Source organism: Drosophila mojavensis, unplaced genomic scaffold (genome assembly GCF_018153725.1).
Source record: "Drosophila mojavensis isolate 15081-1352.22 unplaced genomic scaffold, ASM1815372v1 contig_108, whole genome shotgun sequence".
Taxonomy (NCBI): Eukaryota; Metazoa; Arthropoda; class Insecta; order Diptera; family Drosophilidae; genus Drosophila; species Drosophila mojavensis.
Genome location: NW_025318636.1, coordinates 1,510,894 through 1,526,631, shown reverse-complemented (window position 1 = coordinate 1,526,631; position 15,738 = coordinate 1,510,894). Strand labels below are relative to the sequence as shown.

General features: G+C 37.6%; 1 protein-coding gene across 5 annotated transcripts in view; it reads left to right on the top strand.

Annotated features, from left to right (window-relative positions):
• The window catches only part of LOC6578216 (LIM domain transcription factor LMO4), a 58,648-nt gene that overhangs the window by 36,528 nt on the left and 6,382 nt on the right, over window positions 1–15,738 (top strand). For all 5 annotated transcript variants that reach the window (XM_002004096.4, XM_032728840.2, XM_044011445.1 and 2 more), the window contains one exon: window positions 4,206–4,391. In XM_002004096.4, coding sequence (XP_002004132.1) covers window positions 4,206–4,391 — 186 coding nt within the window. The remainder of the gene's footprint in view (window positions 1–4,205; window positions 4,392–15,738) is intronic.

Sequence of the window (15,738 nt, the reverse complement as noted above, 5' to 3'; positions counted from 1 at the left end):
TAACAAAGGAAAACCTCAACATACAAGACATAAAAAAATACCTAAAAAACATGCACCTCAAAAAACTGCAATCCAGCATAACCGGAACATCAACCTGGTACCAAACAAACATCCCACACAAACTTAACAATTACCATATCTTTAAAAGTAACTCATTATCCCTCTCAAGAAGAGATCAAATAATAAGAACCAGACTGAGACTCGGACACTCCAAAATAACACACATCCACCACATAGATCACTCTCCCGCTATATGCCCCCTCCGCAACAACACCATAACACTGGAACACATCCTCATCAACTGCAATACACTAAAACCTCAAAGAGAAGCAATATTCAAAAACACCAACCCCCCCTCCAATACCTAGCAATTCCCACTCCTTCAAACACATCAAACATCCTCAAATATCTAAAAATAACAAACTTATATCAACACAATAAAAAAAAAGAAAAAAAAAAATCATTACTCATATCCATTACTCTAAATACAACACACAATACTGTTAAGTAACTATGTAAATACAACTCTAGTGCTGAAGGCCTCTGCCGCCATAGCCATAATACTAAACTAGCCTTTAATTTTATTATTAATAAGTTTGCTCTTAAATAAATAAAATAAATAAATTTCTTTTAATTCTCAAGGGTAGCAAGAGTGTGCGTGGTCGCATCATTTTTTTTTTTTTTACAAATCATTAGTGTCATAATAAAAAGATGTGTAAAGTTTAGGACAATATTATTCCATTTTTTTTCGACTTTATTTCAAAAAAAAAAAAAAAAAAAAAACTTAGACTGGACCATAGTGCAATGGTTTAATATTGTCTATGCTATTAAAATATTTTGGTAAATTACTCTGTTTACCGTAAACTAACTCATATGGACAATATCTGTGTGCCATAGGGGAGCTCGTGTTGAAACAAGAAACGAAATAATGAAGCCAAATATCCCAATTAGCTTTATCAACTGAAATGTATAATCTAATATATTCCAACCAGAGCTCGCAAATGAGAGTTGATCGTTTTTTCGTATATGCTCTGCTTCGTATCATAACCGAAAAGCTTGTGCAGACACGATCTCGCTCTGAGCGACACTTTTTGTTTTGTTTAGAATCTGTTACGGTCAGACTCATTGCAATGTCGCGTAAAGACTAATAAGATTTTCGCTTACACAAAGACTCTAAGCAAAAGACAATTTGACTAAAAAACTCATCAGAAATGATCTTTGCCTTCGTGTGCATTTAAATACACGTATACGTACATACATAAAAGAAAGCAACAATCGCGTGTAATTACTCATACAAACGCAACTGACAGTTTGCTTCATTTAACTCAAGCAAACGATCAGTGTTTGACTTGAGCGAAACGAAAACAGAAATATTTGTCTCGCTCAGAGCGCGAGCGAGCTAAGCCAGACGCGACAAAAGCAGTTTCTGTCTGAGTTTTTTTGACTGTGTAAGTGAAAGACACTTAAGAAAAAGTGTTAACAAAAGTGTTAACAGTTATTTGCGAGCTATGTATTTTACCTTCAAATCTTTCAGCGTTGACTGGAGTTTGTTCCAGATGAAATCTAGCGTATCTTTGTAGCTAAAGATTTCTTCCTGGTTGCTGAGCTCAGTGTTGGCAAGCACCTCTTCAATGTGCAGCCTTACTCTTTGAGCTCTTTCGTCTACAAGGCTTACCAACTTATCTATTGGACTCGACCAACCAAATGAAAACATCTCTTGCTTTGATGATTCCGGTCTCGTATATATATATATATTCTTATCTTATCGCTGAGGTTGTAAGGCTCAGCGTTCGTCTCTTACATATTCCTGTCGCTAAGGGTCAGAGTCATATTTATTCTAGTCTGACAGTTCACACTTGCCACATATATTATCTATTTTATGTATGCTAGCTGTTAAGTGCGTAGATGGTATGTTCCCATAACGCATTCGCACCGCATTCCGCATTCTGCGGGGGGCCAGAGAAAGTAATAGCTGAAAATTCCTGTCTCTGGTTTCTCGTCTTACTTGTGTACACGACAAAGAGATATGATAATTATTGATAATCTTGACGAAATGTCCATGCTTGCAATCCTTGAGGTCTCATTTTCGTGCTTGTACATTCTGTGGGCCCAGAAGTCCGCAGAAGTTTGCTCTTCCGTCGTGCTGCCAACTGTGGAAATATCATCCATTGGTCGAACTTCCAATTGGATATCTGTTGATGTATCTTCAGTGATACTCAACGTCGATGTCGAAATTGTGGCAGAAATTCCATTCTATGTGCTTCGGATCCTTTGTCGGAGTTGGTGGAGCCCAAATATTTTTTATTAATCTCTTGTCGTCACCTATATTTGGTTTTGTTGTTACCACTTGAACTTTATTACCTTGTTCAGTAGCTTTATTTATATTTCCTCCCACGTGGAGGCTTGCCGGCGGGTTGTAATCCCACTTTTTGAACACTATTGCATCCAAAGCAGCCTGATATGCCGTCTTCTCATCAGCTGTGACGTTGTCATTATTATTGGAGGGACTCACGAACTTGCGGATATTGCATTCATCATTATCCTTCAGCAATTCCATGTCCACAGGCAAATAACGTTTGTAGCGCTTGCATAAACAGTCCCACGCTGATTTGTAGTTACCCACTCCAATTGAGAAATGGCTTATAAATCGTTGACCTTCTCCTTAGAGATACATTTTGAGGTATATCAGTTTCGTCTTGTCGCTGATATCCTTTCTGTTGTGAATTATTCTGGTGAACTGCTCGAAGAACGTTAGCCACGCCTTAGGACTTCCATTAAAGTGAGGAAGAGTCGGTTTCGGTAGCTTTGGAGTGTCTTCTTTAACGATTTGCAGTGCACTTATTTTCCTTTCCAGTTTTTTTTGACACTGTGTACACTTTGACTTCCAGTTCGTCCATGCAATTGATTTCGTAGGCAGGCTTATCATATTTTACCAGAGCTCGCAAATGACTGTTGATCGTTTTTTCGTATATGCTCTGCTTCATATCATAACCGAAAAGCTTATGCAGACACGATCTCGCTCTGAGCGACACTCTTTATTATACCCTGAATCCATTTTCAATGGGAAATCAGGGTATAATGGTTTTGTTAAATGTATGTAACAGGCAGAAGGAGGCGTGGCAGACCCCAGCGACGAGCTGAGTCCAAAATATGGCAGAATTTAAATAATCACTTTAGCTTCAGGTCCGATTTGCCACGCCCCCAATGTATAGACATATGATTTTGTCATTCGACTTTATAGAATCCTAACATTAGCCTACGTGCGAAATTTCAGCGTTCTAGCTTTAAAACTGTAGGAGATACAGTTCTATCCGATTTGCCACGCCCCCAATAAAATAATTTGTACTCCTCTTTAGGGACGGGGCATTAAAAAATATACCCTGTAATTTTTATTTTTTAAGCGTAAGCATTCAAATTTTGCAGTTAGGCTACCGTTACCTCGTTCTAAAAACTAACCAAAAAAATCGGGGAAAAACGCATTTTCTACAGTATTAGAGCTAAACTTAGCTGATAAATTGCTGATGGGATGTCAATGAGTATTCCGCAGTCGGTAACGCCCGACTGCAATGTTCTTACTTGTTAATATATACATTCGAGTACTCGTGTCTGAAAAATTATCAGGAAAACATTTTGCCGCAAATGTAGGAAGAGAGTGTAAAATTGATTTCTTATGAGCATCAACGTTGTAGTACCCTTCACACAAATAATAACGAAAACGCAAACATTTTGTAAGAACTTGGCAAACGTTTTGAAAAGTTCGGTATATTCTTCACTCCGATGCGAAGACATGGGTTCGAAGAAATTTAAAGTTTTGCTTCTGCTTGTGCCTACATACATACATACATAAATATATTTATAAAAAAAATTGAGGATAGAGGCATTTTGGTTCAAAGTCGACCATGTCGGACGAGTGCTTGAACCGAAATGTTCATGAAATTTTCGTTTGTTTGTTATAGAGTAAGTTGCGGGAAAGACAAGGGCATGTCTGCAATAAATTTAAAACTGTCCTCTTCTAATATTTATTTTTCCGTCCCGTTGCACGATTTGATTATTATATTTATTACAGAAAATAAATATTAAATTAATATGGACGTTTTGATAAATGACTATTAATAACGAATAGAGTATAGCTTCGTCCTTATAGACTTTATTATTATGAAAAAAAAAATGATTAAAATTTTTCTTGATTTTATTCGTTTTTACAGCATGTTTGGTAGTTCTGGTGTTTGTTCTGGATGTGGGGAAACAATACCCCCAAGTGAAATGGTAGCAAAAGCTCTTACTGGAATTAATAATATTGATTTACAAAATCAACAAAAACAAATTATAAACTTTCATCTTAGATGCTTCAGCTGTGCAAAGTGTGGATCTAATTTACGTCCTGGTGATAGGTAAGCTATTGTTAATAAAACATTGATCTATAAAAAATATCAGTACACAAAAATATTTTTCAGTGATAAGATAGTGTTAATGTTGTAATACAGTGCTTATCATAATTATAGCCCACCCAGCAACTTAAACTTTGAGCCAGTTTTAACAACATTTTTAAGGCTTTCCAAAAATAAATTTTACAGAACTTTGTAGACTGGAGCATGTTCAGTATATTTAATCTAAATTTTTGTTCAATTTTTGGAAAACTAAAAAAGAACTGTTAACTTTTGCTCTGTGCTAGCATTTTTTTGTATCATAATTATAGCCCAATCTGGCAAATTTCAGTTTATTAAGTGCGGAACAGACTTTTGGCTTTACAGACATTGTAATTAAGTAAATTTAGATAGTTTGGAAACAATGCCGCTTTTCGAGTCAGGAGAGTCTATTCCGAGTAATTTACGAATTTTGAAAAGAAGTCAAAGTGTAATTAAAACTTTTTTGGACAACCCCGAAGAATAAAATCAAGAAAACGTACTGGGCGAAAACCGTTACTAATTGCGCACGGTAAACGAAAAATTATTAGGAAAGTTAACAAGAGCTCAACCGCTTGTACAGCTTTGGCCTCACATGTGGCCGAATCTATGTCAGCGATGACTGTCAGCTTAGGACCAACGCATCTATGTTGCTAAGTCGCCACAAGGTTGTTCGAATTGATTTTTCCGAAAGACATACTGCGACCGAGCTGACATATGCGCGTTTGAATCATCGTCTTTTGGCTTAAAAATATGACTTGTTAGGGTTAAAATTTATAAATATAAATTTAGTTTTTCCATCAATTCGCAACGAATTCGGATTTTTTTTTTTACCAAAATATGAATATGAGCTATAATTTTGATACAGCAAATGGTGCTGCTTTTCTTTGCCTTTTACTTCTTTTTAAGGAGTCGTTATTAAATCGTTAATTTTAAGTGAATACGTTTTTTTCCCATTCATAAATGAAATATTGAGCTACTCATTTTTTCAGCCGATTCGTTTAAGTGTATTAAAAGTGGGCTATAATTATGATTGTGCAGGGTGGAGTCGTCAGATGAGTGAAGACACGTTGTTGTGTGGTTTTTTAAATTATTTATTAAATCCAAGATGGGTCGCGCAAGATAGTGATGTTGTATATTCACAAGTGGGAAGTAAAAGTAGTGTCGTCAATACCAGGAGAGACAAATGATCAGTGGAGGGGGACGAAGTACTTCGCGGGGCGCTAAGTACAGCGAACCAGTAGGAGAACTGGGTTAAGTTATTAAAATTGCTGTTAATAACATAACATTGTGAGTTGCGGGAGGAGCAATTCTTGTTAATGGGATCTGGCATTAACAATGATAAGCACTGTATTATTAAATTAATTATAACTATTGGAAAAAAACCCGAAATTTCAGCATAAATTCTAAAATGAAAGTTGGGACCAAATTTTGACTACACTTAAGGTAGTTCAACCTCAGATTTAAGTTAGTTAGTTTTCTTTCAGTTTTAATAAGAGTCGAACGTGACGCGTCGAATACGACATAATTTCCACCATACTTATTATACCCTGAACCCATTTTCAATGCATAATCAAGGTATAATGGTTTTATTAAAAGTATGTAACAGGCAGAAGGAGGCGTGGCAGACCCCACAAAGTATATATATTCTTGATCAGGGCGACGAGCTGAGTCGATTTGGCCCTGTCCGTCTGTCCGTCTGTCCGTATGTTTGAACGCGTCGATTTCCGAAGATATAAGAGCTAGAGACTTCAATTTTTTTTAAAATGACCGTATATACAGCGCGGACGTCGAGTTTGCTTTTAAAATTCGATAAATCATCCCGTTATGTTTTTATCGAGTAAAAACATTCAAGTTCAAATCAGATGCCACTATAACTAATTGTGAATGATTTTTCTTTTTTTTTAATTTCTCAAATATTCAATATAATATGTAGATCATATGCTGAAAGTTTCATTAAATTTCGTTCAGTCAAAAATTAATAAAAATTAATCAAATATTTGGCCAATTAACAAACGTACGTGCAGCAGCTAAAACAGCATCGTATGCGTGTGCACACATACATTCATCTTCTAGAAACATTCGTTGAATCACATCAGCTGTTAGTTTCGTTTAGTTTTGGTAGATGGCGCTGCAGCAGTGAATCTATTTGAGTTTTGCCTGCGCCACTAGCAGGAGTGGGGTGGCCTAGTGTGTTAGCTGCATGACGCTCGATCGAGAAGTTGTGGTTCGAATCCCGATCGGTGCAACTGATGTCAACTTTTTTAATTGTTTCAAAATATTTTTATATTTTATGAAATGAGTTTGGTATTTTATTTATATTTTTAAATACATCGAAATTGAAATTTCAGCCATACTAAATGGGAATTTTTATATGTTGGGTTCAGGGTAGTATCTAGTCGAGCACTCTCGACTAGAGTTTTCTTACTTGTTTTTTCTATTCGTTTATTCTTTTCTTCACTTTGAACACTTATTCTCGGCGACGCGCGTCATGACGACCCGGCGCGTGCCCATGCTTGTGGATGTGCATATTTCCGATCTTTTACTACTTTTGGCACCGTTACCGTTTTTCGTTTCTCTCTCGCCGATTGTCGAACTTTCTACCCTCGACCACGTGGCCGCCGTAGGGTATACCCGTTATGAACTTTCGCACTTCACTATATGTATATTTTTCCCGTTCTCTTTTTTTTCTTTTAATTTTCGCTGCTTTACATACGCACACTACCTCAGCTTCCTAGTTTTCCACAAAACTAGCCTCCACCAACAACCTACCGATCATCTCTATTACCCGACACCTTTACTTGAGCATACCGGCGAGTCCTTACGCCGCCCGTATACTACGCTATCTCCAGCCCCGCAGTCCCTGCTCGGGCGCCACTTGTAAGGTTACTTTTCTTAGGCCGGGGTAAGAGACTCAGTCTCATCAGGGCCAGAACTTACAAGTAAGTTTCTACGGTACGTGCAGTGTTAGAGAAAAAGGGGGGAAGGATACCAGTTAGAGGTTAGGTGACCACGTGGGGTATGTCTCGCCGACTACGCCCATTGTTAGTGACGAAGGTTAATAGGGTGATGGGAACTAATTACCAATGAACTCACGGTATTTTCTTCGGTTATACTCAGTTTATTCCTTATAACTATTCGTCTTCTCGCTAAATATAGTACAAAATATCTGCTCGCGCCGAGTGTCGAAAATTGACCCGCGCACGACCGCTCGCGCCGAGCGCCGAAAACTCCAACTCCCAAAAATGCGTCTGTTTGCCTGCCAAAAACTAATCCCCAACGGTTGCAGCTTTCGCTGCTATTCTGCTCGGTCGACGTCGGCAATGCAGCCTCACCACAGCGAGCTTTTAAGCTGCATGGTCGCATTGCCGATCGCGCGCCCGCCCACTATTCAAATCCTACTTAATCTATAAGAGCTACTTGCTATGTCACTTATGACCACTTAATAACTAATTAACAGTTTCTTACAAACTACCAACTTTTCCAACTTATTGCTTAACTTACTACAAAAATCCAAAACCTAAACAGCTTATATTCTATTAAATCGGATCTTATCAACTACCAACCTTGTGAACTACAAACTCCTATCTACTACAAATCTTATTACCTACAAACTCCTATCTACTTATGGCGCGAGTGCAATGTAAGGTGGGTCGCAGGTGAGCCACCTTACAAACTTTAACATGATATCTATAGTTAGGGGAATCACTCGTGCTTAAATGAAAATAACTTTATTTTGATGTCAACAAGAATCACTTATTGTGTAATAATAACTACATTTTGATAACTTAACCTAGTGGATACTGACAGAATAATTAAAAAATAAGTCTTTTGATTAATAAGCCATTGGTTTTTGTTCATAATAGACATCTGCATGAATACATTCATAACAAAGCCACATTGAGTACATTCGAATTGAGTAGAATATGAGTGAGTGAAAAGGACAGAATGAGACTAATGTGTATACTACTGTTTCGCAAGACGAACATATTGTGTCTCATGCCGAATGACTGAGTATAACGAAAGAAGAGCAAAATGAAATGAAAACTTCGAAAACATTCGAACTACTCAAGTAGTTCGAAGAATACTTTGTCTATTCATATTGTGCTTTGTGAAATGGAAGCGGAAGCTGCAGGAAAAAATGTATGTATTTTTCGGCAAATACCAGCGTGTTATTTTTGTGTTTTGTTTTGTTTAAAGCTTGTGTTTTAGTTTTACTAACAGAATGTGTAGTTGTGACCGTCTATATATATTTTCTGTGTTGATATTTGCAGATTTAATATTTATTTGGTTTAAAGATATAAAATATAGTAGAGTGCGTTGCTTAAAAGCGACGAAATAAAAAAAATGCTACAAAGTGGAGTGTACAGCTTAACAGATAAAAGCGGACGAACTGAAGTGTGGCGATATTTTGCCAAAATAAAAAACGAATGTGGAATTGAGTTCGATGGCCTTCTTGCTAGCAAAATGTGTTTTATTTGTAATAAATATATAAGTTAAAAATTCCACAACAAAAAATACATTGCACACATATTTCTTTATTTTTTCCTCTTTTAACAGATAACACACACAGCAGAAAACAGCTGACAATATTCGAATGTATTCAATATACAACATTTAATAGCTTCTGCTGCTCACTCACTCACTTCGTTTCTTTTCGGGTATATGTTTGTGCAGCCGAGAGAAACACGACTTCAGTCACTCACTCATTCTCAATGATGACTTTGTACATTTGAATGTGCTTTTTTTGCCATTCATGCAGACGTCTAGTTTATAAATACCAAAGTGTTGAATATAGTTGACTTTAAACTCGACCTTTGGTCCGAAGCAAACGCTCCTGTTTTTCCAAATGTTCTTTCCGATTCGGCAGAACTTGCTGGTATACATAAATATTATTTTAACATTCATAAGGGCTTACAATTATATCCGTGTAAAATACTTACGAGAGGACTCTAAGAACGTGTTCATTGCTATTGTATATTATGTACCTAACTATTTTAATCTGTTGAAAGCTAAAAAATAACAATTAATAAAGAAAAATTGTTATTGTACCTTACACGCTACCACGCTCGCAAAAACTTCGATAGATCGAAATCGAAAAATTTCCATCGATCTATCTATCTCACAGACACTTCGTATTTGCTTGGCTCTTCACTTTTTGGGTTCGGGCTACGAAAATATATGAAAGCACAATCATTTCGCTTCATGCGCTCGACCGAGATGGTCGACTGTTGAACAAAAGATCCCTCTGCGCTGAATGTTTCCCTTGCTCTCTCTCTCTCACGATGCTCTCTGCTCTCTCAAATATGCATATGTATGTATGCATGTGAGCACAAGCAGCGCTCACAAATTGAAATTTCTTCGCAGCGAGAGCCCATGCCTACCCTTATGTGTGAAGAGTATACCGAACTTTTCAAACCGTTTGCCATGCGTTTTCGTTATTATTTGTGGGAAGGGTATGAAAGCGTTGGTGCGCATAATGAAAATGTTTTCGCGACGAGCATGCACATTCATTCTGATAGGTAAACCCACGATCATTGAATCAAAACAGTTACTTAAACATAAGCGCAAAAGCCCAAAATCGTTCACACCATTCTAAGTTGAGGGAGGCACACGCCAATGTTCATCTCCCATGCATACATACAAACACATACACACACGCACATGTAAAGGCACACAGGCATACAAATGCTTCTACAAGTTATATCCCAAAATTGTGAGCAGCGCCTCCCATGAGTACACACAATCAAATGTATATACATACATACATACATACATATGTATGTGAGCACTTCCCAAGATCGACCAAATGCAAAGGCTGGGATTTAAAATTGCTACAGGCAGAAAGAGCTTCGCACACAGGAATACAAATGTTCATAGTACATGCAGCATACTGTAAGTGTGTGTGTGTATGCTCGTCGTGAAAACATTTTCATTATGCGCACCAACGCTTTCATACCCTTCCCACAAATAATAACGAAAACGCATGGCAAACGGTTTGAAAAGTTCGGTGTACTCTTCACACATGGGTTCTCGCTGCAAAGAAATTTCAATTTTCGTTAGCCTACTTGTGCTCACATGCAGTACATAGTACATGTAGCAAGGGACAGTGTGTGTGTGTGTGCATGCTCGTCGCGAAAACATTTTCATTATGCGCACCAACGCTTTCATACCCTTCCCACAAATAATAACGAAAACGCATGGCAAACGGTTTGAAAAGTTCGGTATACTCTTCACACATAAGGGTAGGCATGGGCTCTCGCTGCGAAGAAATTTCAATTTGTGAGCGCTGCTTGTGCTCACATGCATACATACATATACATATTTGAGAGAGCAGAGAGCATCGTGAGAGAGAGAGAGCAAGGGAAACATTCAGCGCAGAGGGATCTTTTGTTCAACAGTCGACCATCTCGGTCGAGCGCATGAAGCAAAATGATTGTGCTTTCGTATATTTTCGTAGCCCGAACCCAAAAAGTGAAGAGCCGAGCAAATATGAAGTGTCTGGGAGATAACTCCCGAAAAAAAGTGTGCAAAACGCTTTACACTACTTGTCCGGTCTATGTGTTCTCTGGTTAGTACTCCTAGTCTCCAAACTTTAAATGTATACTTATATGTATTTTACATAATTTCGATTTTTGTTGTAATTTACCCCCCACCCCTATATCCACCCCCTCACCCTCATCTTTGTAAAAGGCGTATTTCAAACATGCAGGCCAGATTTTTAATGTAGATTCATATGTACTTTATAGAATTTCTGTTTTTATCAAAATTTAAGAGGCGTATTTCAAATACTAGAGACTTATGCTTTGGTAAATGCATGCAGATCCATTTTATAATCATAATCTGAAAATTTCATGAAGAAAGTACATCCATAAGAAAAGTTATTAAACAATTAAGTTCTCATAGTAAGCGCACACTGCAGCCCATGCGTGTTTAGGCGTGTGTGTGTGTGCGTGTGTGTGTTTGTGTGTGTGTGCATGTGTCTTGTGTAAGCAGAAAGACGCGAAAAATGATTGAAATAGCTATCTCTCGAAGGGTTCAGGGGATCTCGTAGTCGAGCAGTCTCGTGGTATCCAACGAGCGCTTCTGTGCTTCCTGTCGGTAGTTACTTGGAAAAAACGCTTCTGAGGCACGGAATAAGTATTATATCCATTGTCACGCTAGGCAAAACAGGCGCGAAAATAACCTAATAGACGTGTTTTGCAGAGCTTTGGAGGGCGGTTTGTGTGGGTGTGGTCAAAATTCCAAAAGAAGAAAATCCAAAATTCTAAAACAAAAATCTAAACATAATTGCAAAATTTCAAGTCCATATCTTTAAATTTGGAGTTTATGCCGCTAAATTGGCATTTGCGCCCAATTTACACTGCAGCGCAGCCCAAGCGCAGTCGTTGCTTACTGCGCAGTCAGTAGAGAGCGTTTTTATGCGTGAATTATGCTAGAATATCAGCTTAGAGGGTTCAGGGTATCTCCCAGTCGAGCAGTCTCGACTGGAGCCTTCTTACTGCACTGCTGCACTGCGATGTGGACAATTTTTATTAGTTGAATAGTTTCTCTTGTAGTCGGACTATATTTATGAAACTAGCAGCACGTAATGTGTGCACATTCCAAAGTCTCTAGTACTTCAAATACGGTTTTTTACAAATTTGGGGCAAAGAGGACGTGGTGTCCAAAATCTGTAAATTACCAAATCTTTGTATTCAAATGTATATACACAGGAAATCTGAATCTTTAAGTCTAAACGGTCTAAAAGTGTTCAAGTTAGGATGCACAAACAAAATCAATTTTTCGATTATTCTCGATAAAAAAGTTATCGGATGAAATATCGAACAAATATGATAAACTTGTACTGCGTATGGTATACACGAGTATGCATGCCATAATATCTTATGAGATTGGCTTGTTCATACGGACGTACGGATAGGGCTATATTGACTCAGCTCGTATTGCTGATCTAGAATATATATACTTTATGGGGTCTGTGATGATTCCTTCCGCCTGTAACATACTTTTTACAAAACCATTGTGCCCTGATTTCCCATTTTCAATGGGTTCAGGGTATAAAAATAAATATGTTAGCAGAACATGCTTTCCTTGACTTTGTATTTTTTTGCTGTGGTTAACCTCTCTGGAGAAACGCCCATATGTAGATAAAATGATTGAAAAAATATTAAATACAGAAGTGTATGGTGAACCAATTTATACCCTGGGTTGGCTTTTTCTTCAACTCTGGCGCCAATTATTTGCGAAGACAAGAAATAAACTACTATGCCGGGTCCGTGGCATTCGTATAGGCAAAATTAATTATAAGCATAAAATTACAAAATATGTATGTATGTGTTGCACGCTTGAGTACAATTTTCGTACACCTACAGAGTTTGAAGAATAGAAATAATAAGCAAGAGTGTGTTATGGTTTTTTATTGGCATGACCCCACTAACTGCGAATGAGAATGAAATAAGATAACATAAAAAAAATTTAAAATTTCTTTGTCTTTACATAATATATATTAAGAAAATAATTATCAAAAAGTAAGAAAGCTCTAGTCGGGACTGCTCGACTACGAGATCCCCTGAACCCTTCGAGCAACTGATATTTCAATAATTATTCGCATATGCACACATACACGCACACACACAGCCATACGACGCACGCATAAATACGCATTGGCTGCTTACTATGCAAACTTAATTGTTTAATAACTTTTCTTGTGGATGAACTATCTTCAAGAAACTTTCAGATTATGAATATACCATAGATATGCATATATTTGCCAAAGCAGAAGTCCCTAGTATTTGAAATACGCTTTCTACAAATGTGATGGTGAGGGGGTGAATTAGGGGTGTGGGGTAAATTTTGACAAAAACCGAAATTGTATAAAATGCATATTTATTTTTTTATTTATTTCTTAAAGCTATTGACAAAAACGAGAGTCAATTTTAATTTAAACAAGCCTGTACAAAGTACAGGATATAATTTCAATAGTAACACCAACCCGATGGGGGTATTTTATTTGCCAGTCTGGCCGGCTATGCCCACGTCTCACAGCCAAATATGGTCAGTGATACTATTGAAGCTATGAAAAGAAAGTGTTAGTAAGAAAACTTAAAAAAATAAAATATTAAAATGTAGGCTTATTAACTCTATCTAACATAATTAAAATAATTCTTAAAGTAATAAGAAATATAATAATAAAATAATATAATAAAATGTAGGCTTATTAACACTATCTAACATAATTAAAATAATTCTTAAAGTAATAAGAAATATAATAATAATAATAATAAAAAATAAATAAATAATAAAAAGAGTTAAAAAAACAATAATAAAACAAGTAAGAAAACTCTAGTCGAGAGTGCTCGACTAGATACTACCCTGAACCCAACAAATCAAAATGCCCATTTAGTATGGCTGAAATTTCAATTTCGATGTATTTAAAAATATAAATAAAATACCAAACTCATTTAATAAAATATAAAAATATTTTGAAACAATTAAAAAAGTTAACATCAGTTGCACCGATCGGGATTCAAACCACAACTTCTCGATCGAGCGTCATGCAGCTAACACACTAGGCCACCCCACTCCTGCTAGTGGCGCAGGCAAAACTCAAATAGATTCACTGCTGCAGCGCCATCTACCAAAACTAAACGAAACTAACAGCTGATGTGATTCTAAGAATCTGCTAGAATAACCAAACTATTAAAAACGCACATAAAGTATAGTTACAATTTCAATTTCTGTGTATTTAAAAATATAAATTAAATAGAAAACGCATTTATGAAAATATAAAAATATTTTGAAACAATTAAAAAAATTAACATCAGTTGCATCGATCGGGATTCGAACCGCGACTGCTCGATCGAGCGTTATGCAGCTAACACACTAGGCCACCCCACTCCTTCTAGTGGCGCTGGCAAAACTCAAATAGATTCACTGCTGCAGCGCCATCTACCAAAACTAAACGAAACTAACAGCTGATGTGATTCAACGAATGTTTCTAGAAGAAGTTTGAATGTATGTGTGCACACGCATACGATGCTGTTGTAGCTGCTGCACGTGCGTTTGTTAATTGGCCAAATATTTGATTATTTTTTATTAATTTTTGACTGAACGAAATTTAATGAAACTTTCAGCATATGATCTACATATTATATTAAATATTTGAGAAATTAAAAAAAAAAAAATCATTCACAATTAGTGGCATCTGATTTGAACTTGAATGTTTTTACTCGATAAAAACATAACGGGATGATTTATCGAATTTTAAAAGCAAACTCGACGTCCGCGCTGTAATTACGGACATTTAAAAAAAAATTTGAAGTCTCTAGCTCTTATATCTTCTGAAATCGACGCGTTCATACATACGGACAGACGGACAGACGGACAGACAGACGGACAGGGCCAAATCGACTCAGCTCGTCGCCCTGATCAAGAATATATATACTTTGTGCGGTCTGCCACGCCTCCTTCTGCCTGTTACATACTTTTAACAAAACCATTATACTAGTGCTTTGGCAATTACATGCATATTCATGTTATAATCATAATCTAAAAGTTTCATGAAGATCGTACGTCCACAAAAAAAGTTATTAAGCAATTAAGTTCTCATAGTAAGCGCTCACTGCCGCCCATGCGTGTTTATGCTTGTGTGTGTATGTGTGTGTGTGTGTGTGTTTTTTTTTTTTTTTTTTTTTGTATTCGTTTATTGACAATCTTAATACAAGTTGCAAGTTGTGTGTTGGCTAGGATAGTGCGCGATGCTTGCGGGACGGCCGTAAAGCATTGCTTCGCAAGCACTGTGCGCTACCTTAGCCTGGGACAGCTCGTCTTCTCATTCGCTCGACTCTGCGGAGCTCCATCATCACTGTGGCCGCGAAGGTGCTTGTTAGTTCCCAAGCTTCCTCCGATTCCAGCATGGCGTTGACAATGTTGTCCGCTCTGATGGAGCGGCCCATTGCCTCTTCCAGACGACGCCTCTCCTCCAGGAGCCGTCCACATTCGAAAAGAATGTGGTTGACGTCTTCCACATGCCCTCGCTCGCACCAGGGGCACTCGTCAGATTCCTCGTTGCCAAAGCGCTTCAAATAGCTCCGAAAGCATCCATGTCCCGAGAGGATCTGCGTAAGGTAGAAGTTTACCTCGCCGTGTTTGCGGTTGACCTATGGTTCAAGCTCCGGGATGAGCTTGTGCGTCCACCGCCCTTCAGCTGAGCTATTCCACTTTCTTTGCCATTGTGCAATGCTGTTCGCCCTGATAGCGTTGAGACGCGCAGGCGCGTGCGAATTCCGCTCCACGGCTTCGGCGACCAAGTACTCCAGTGGTACCATACCAGCTA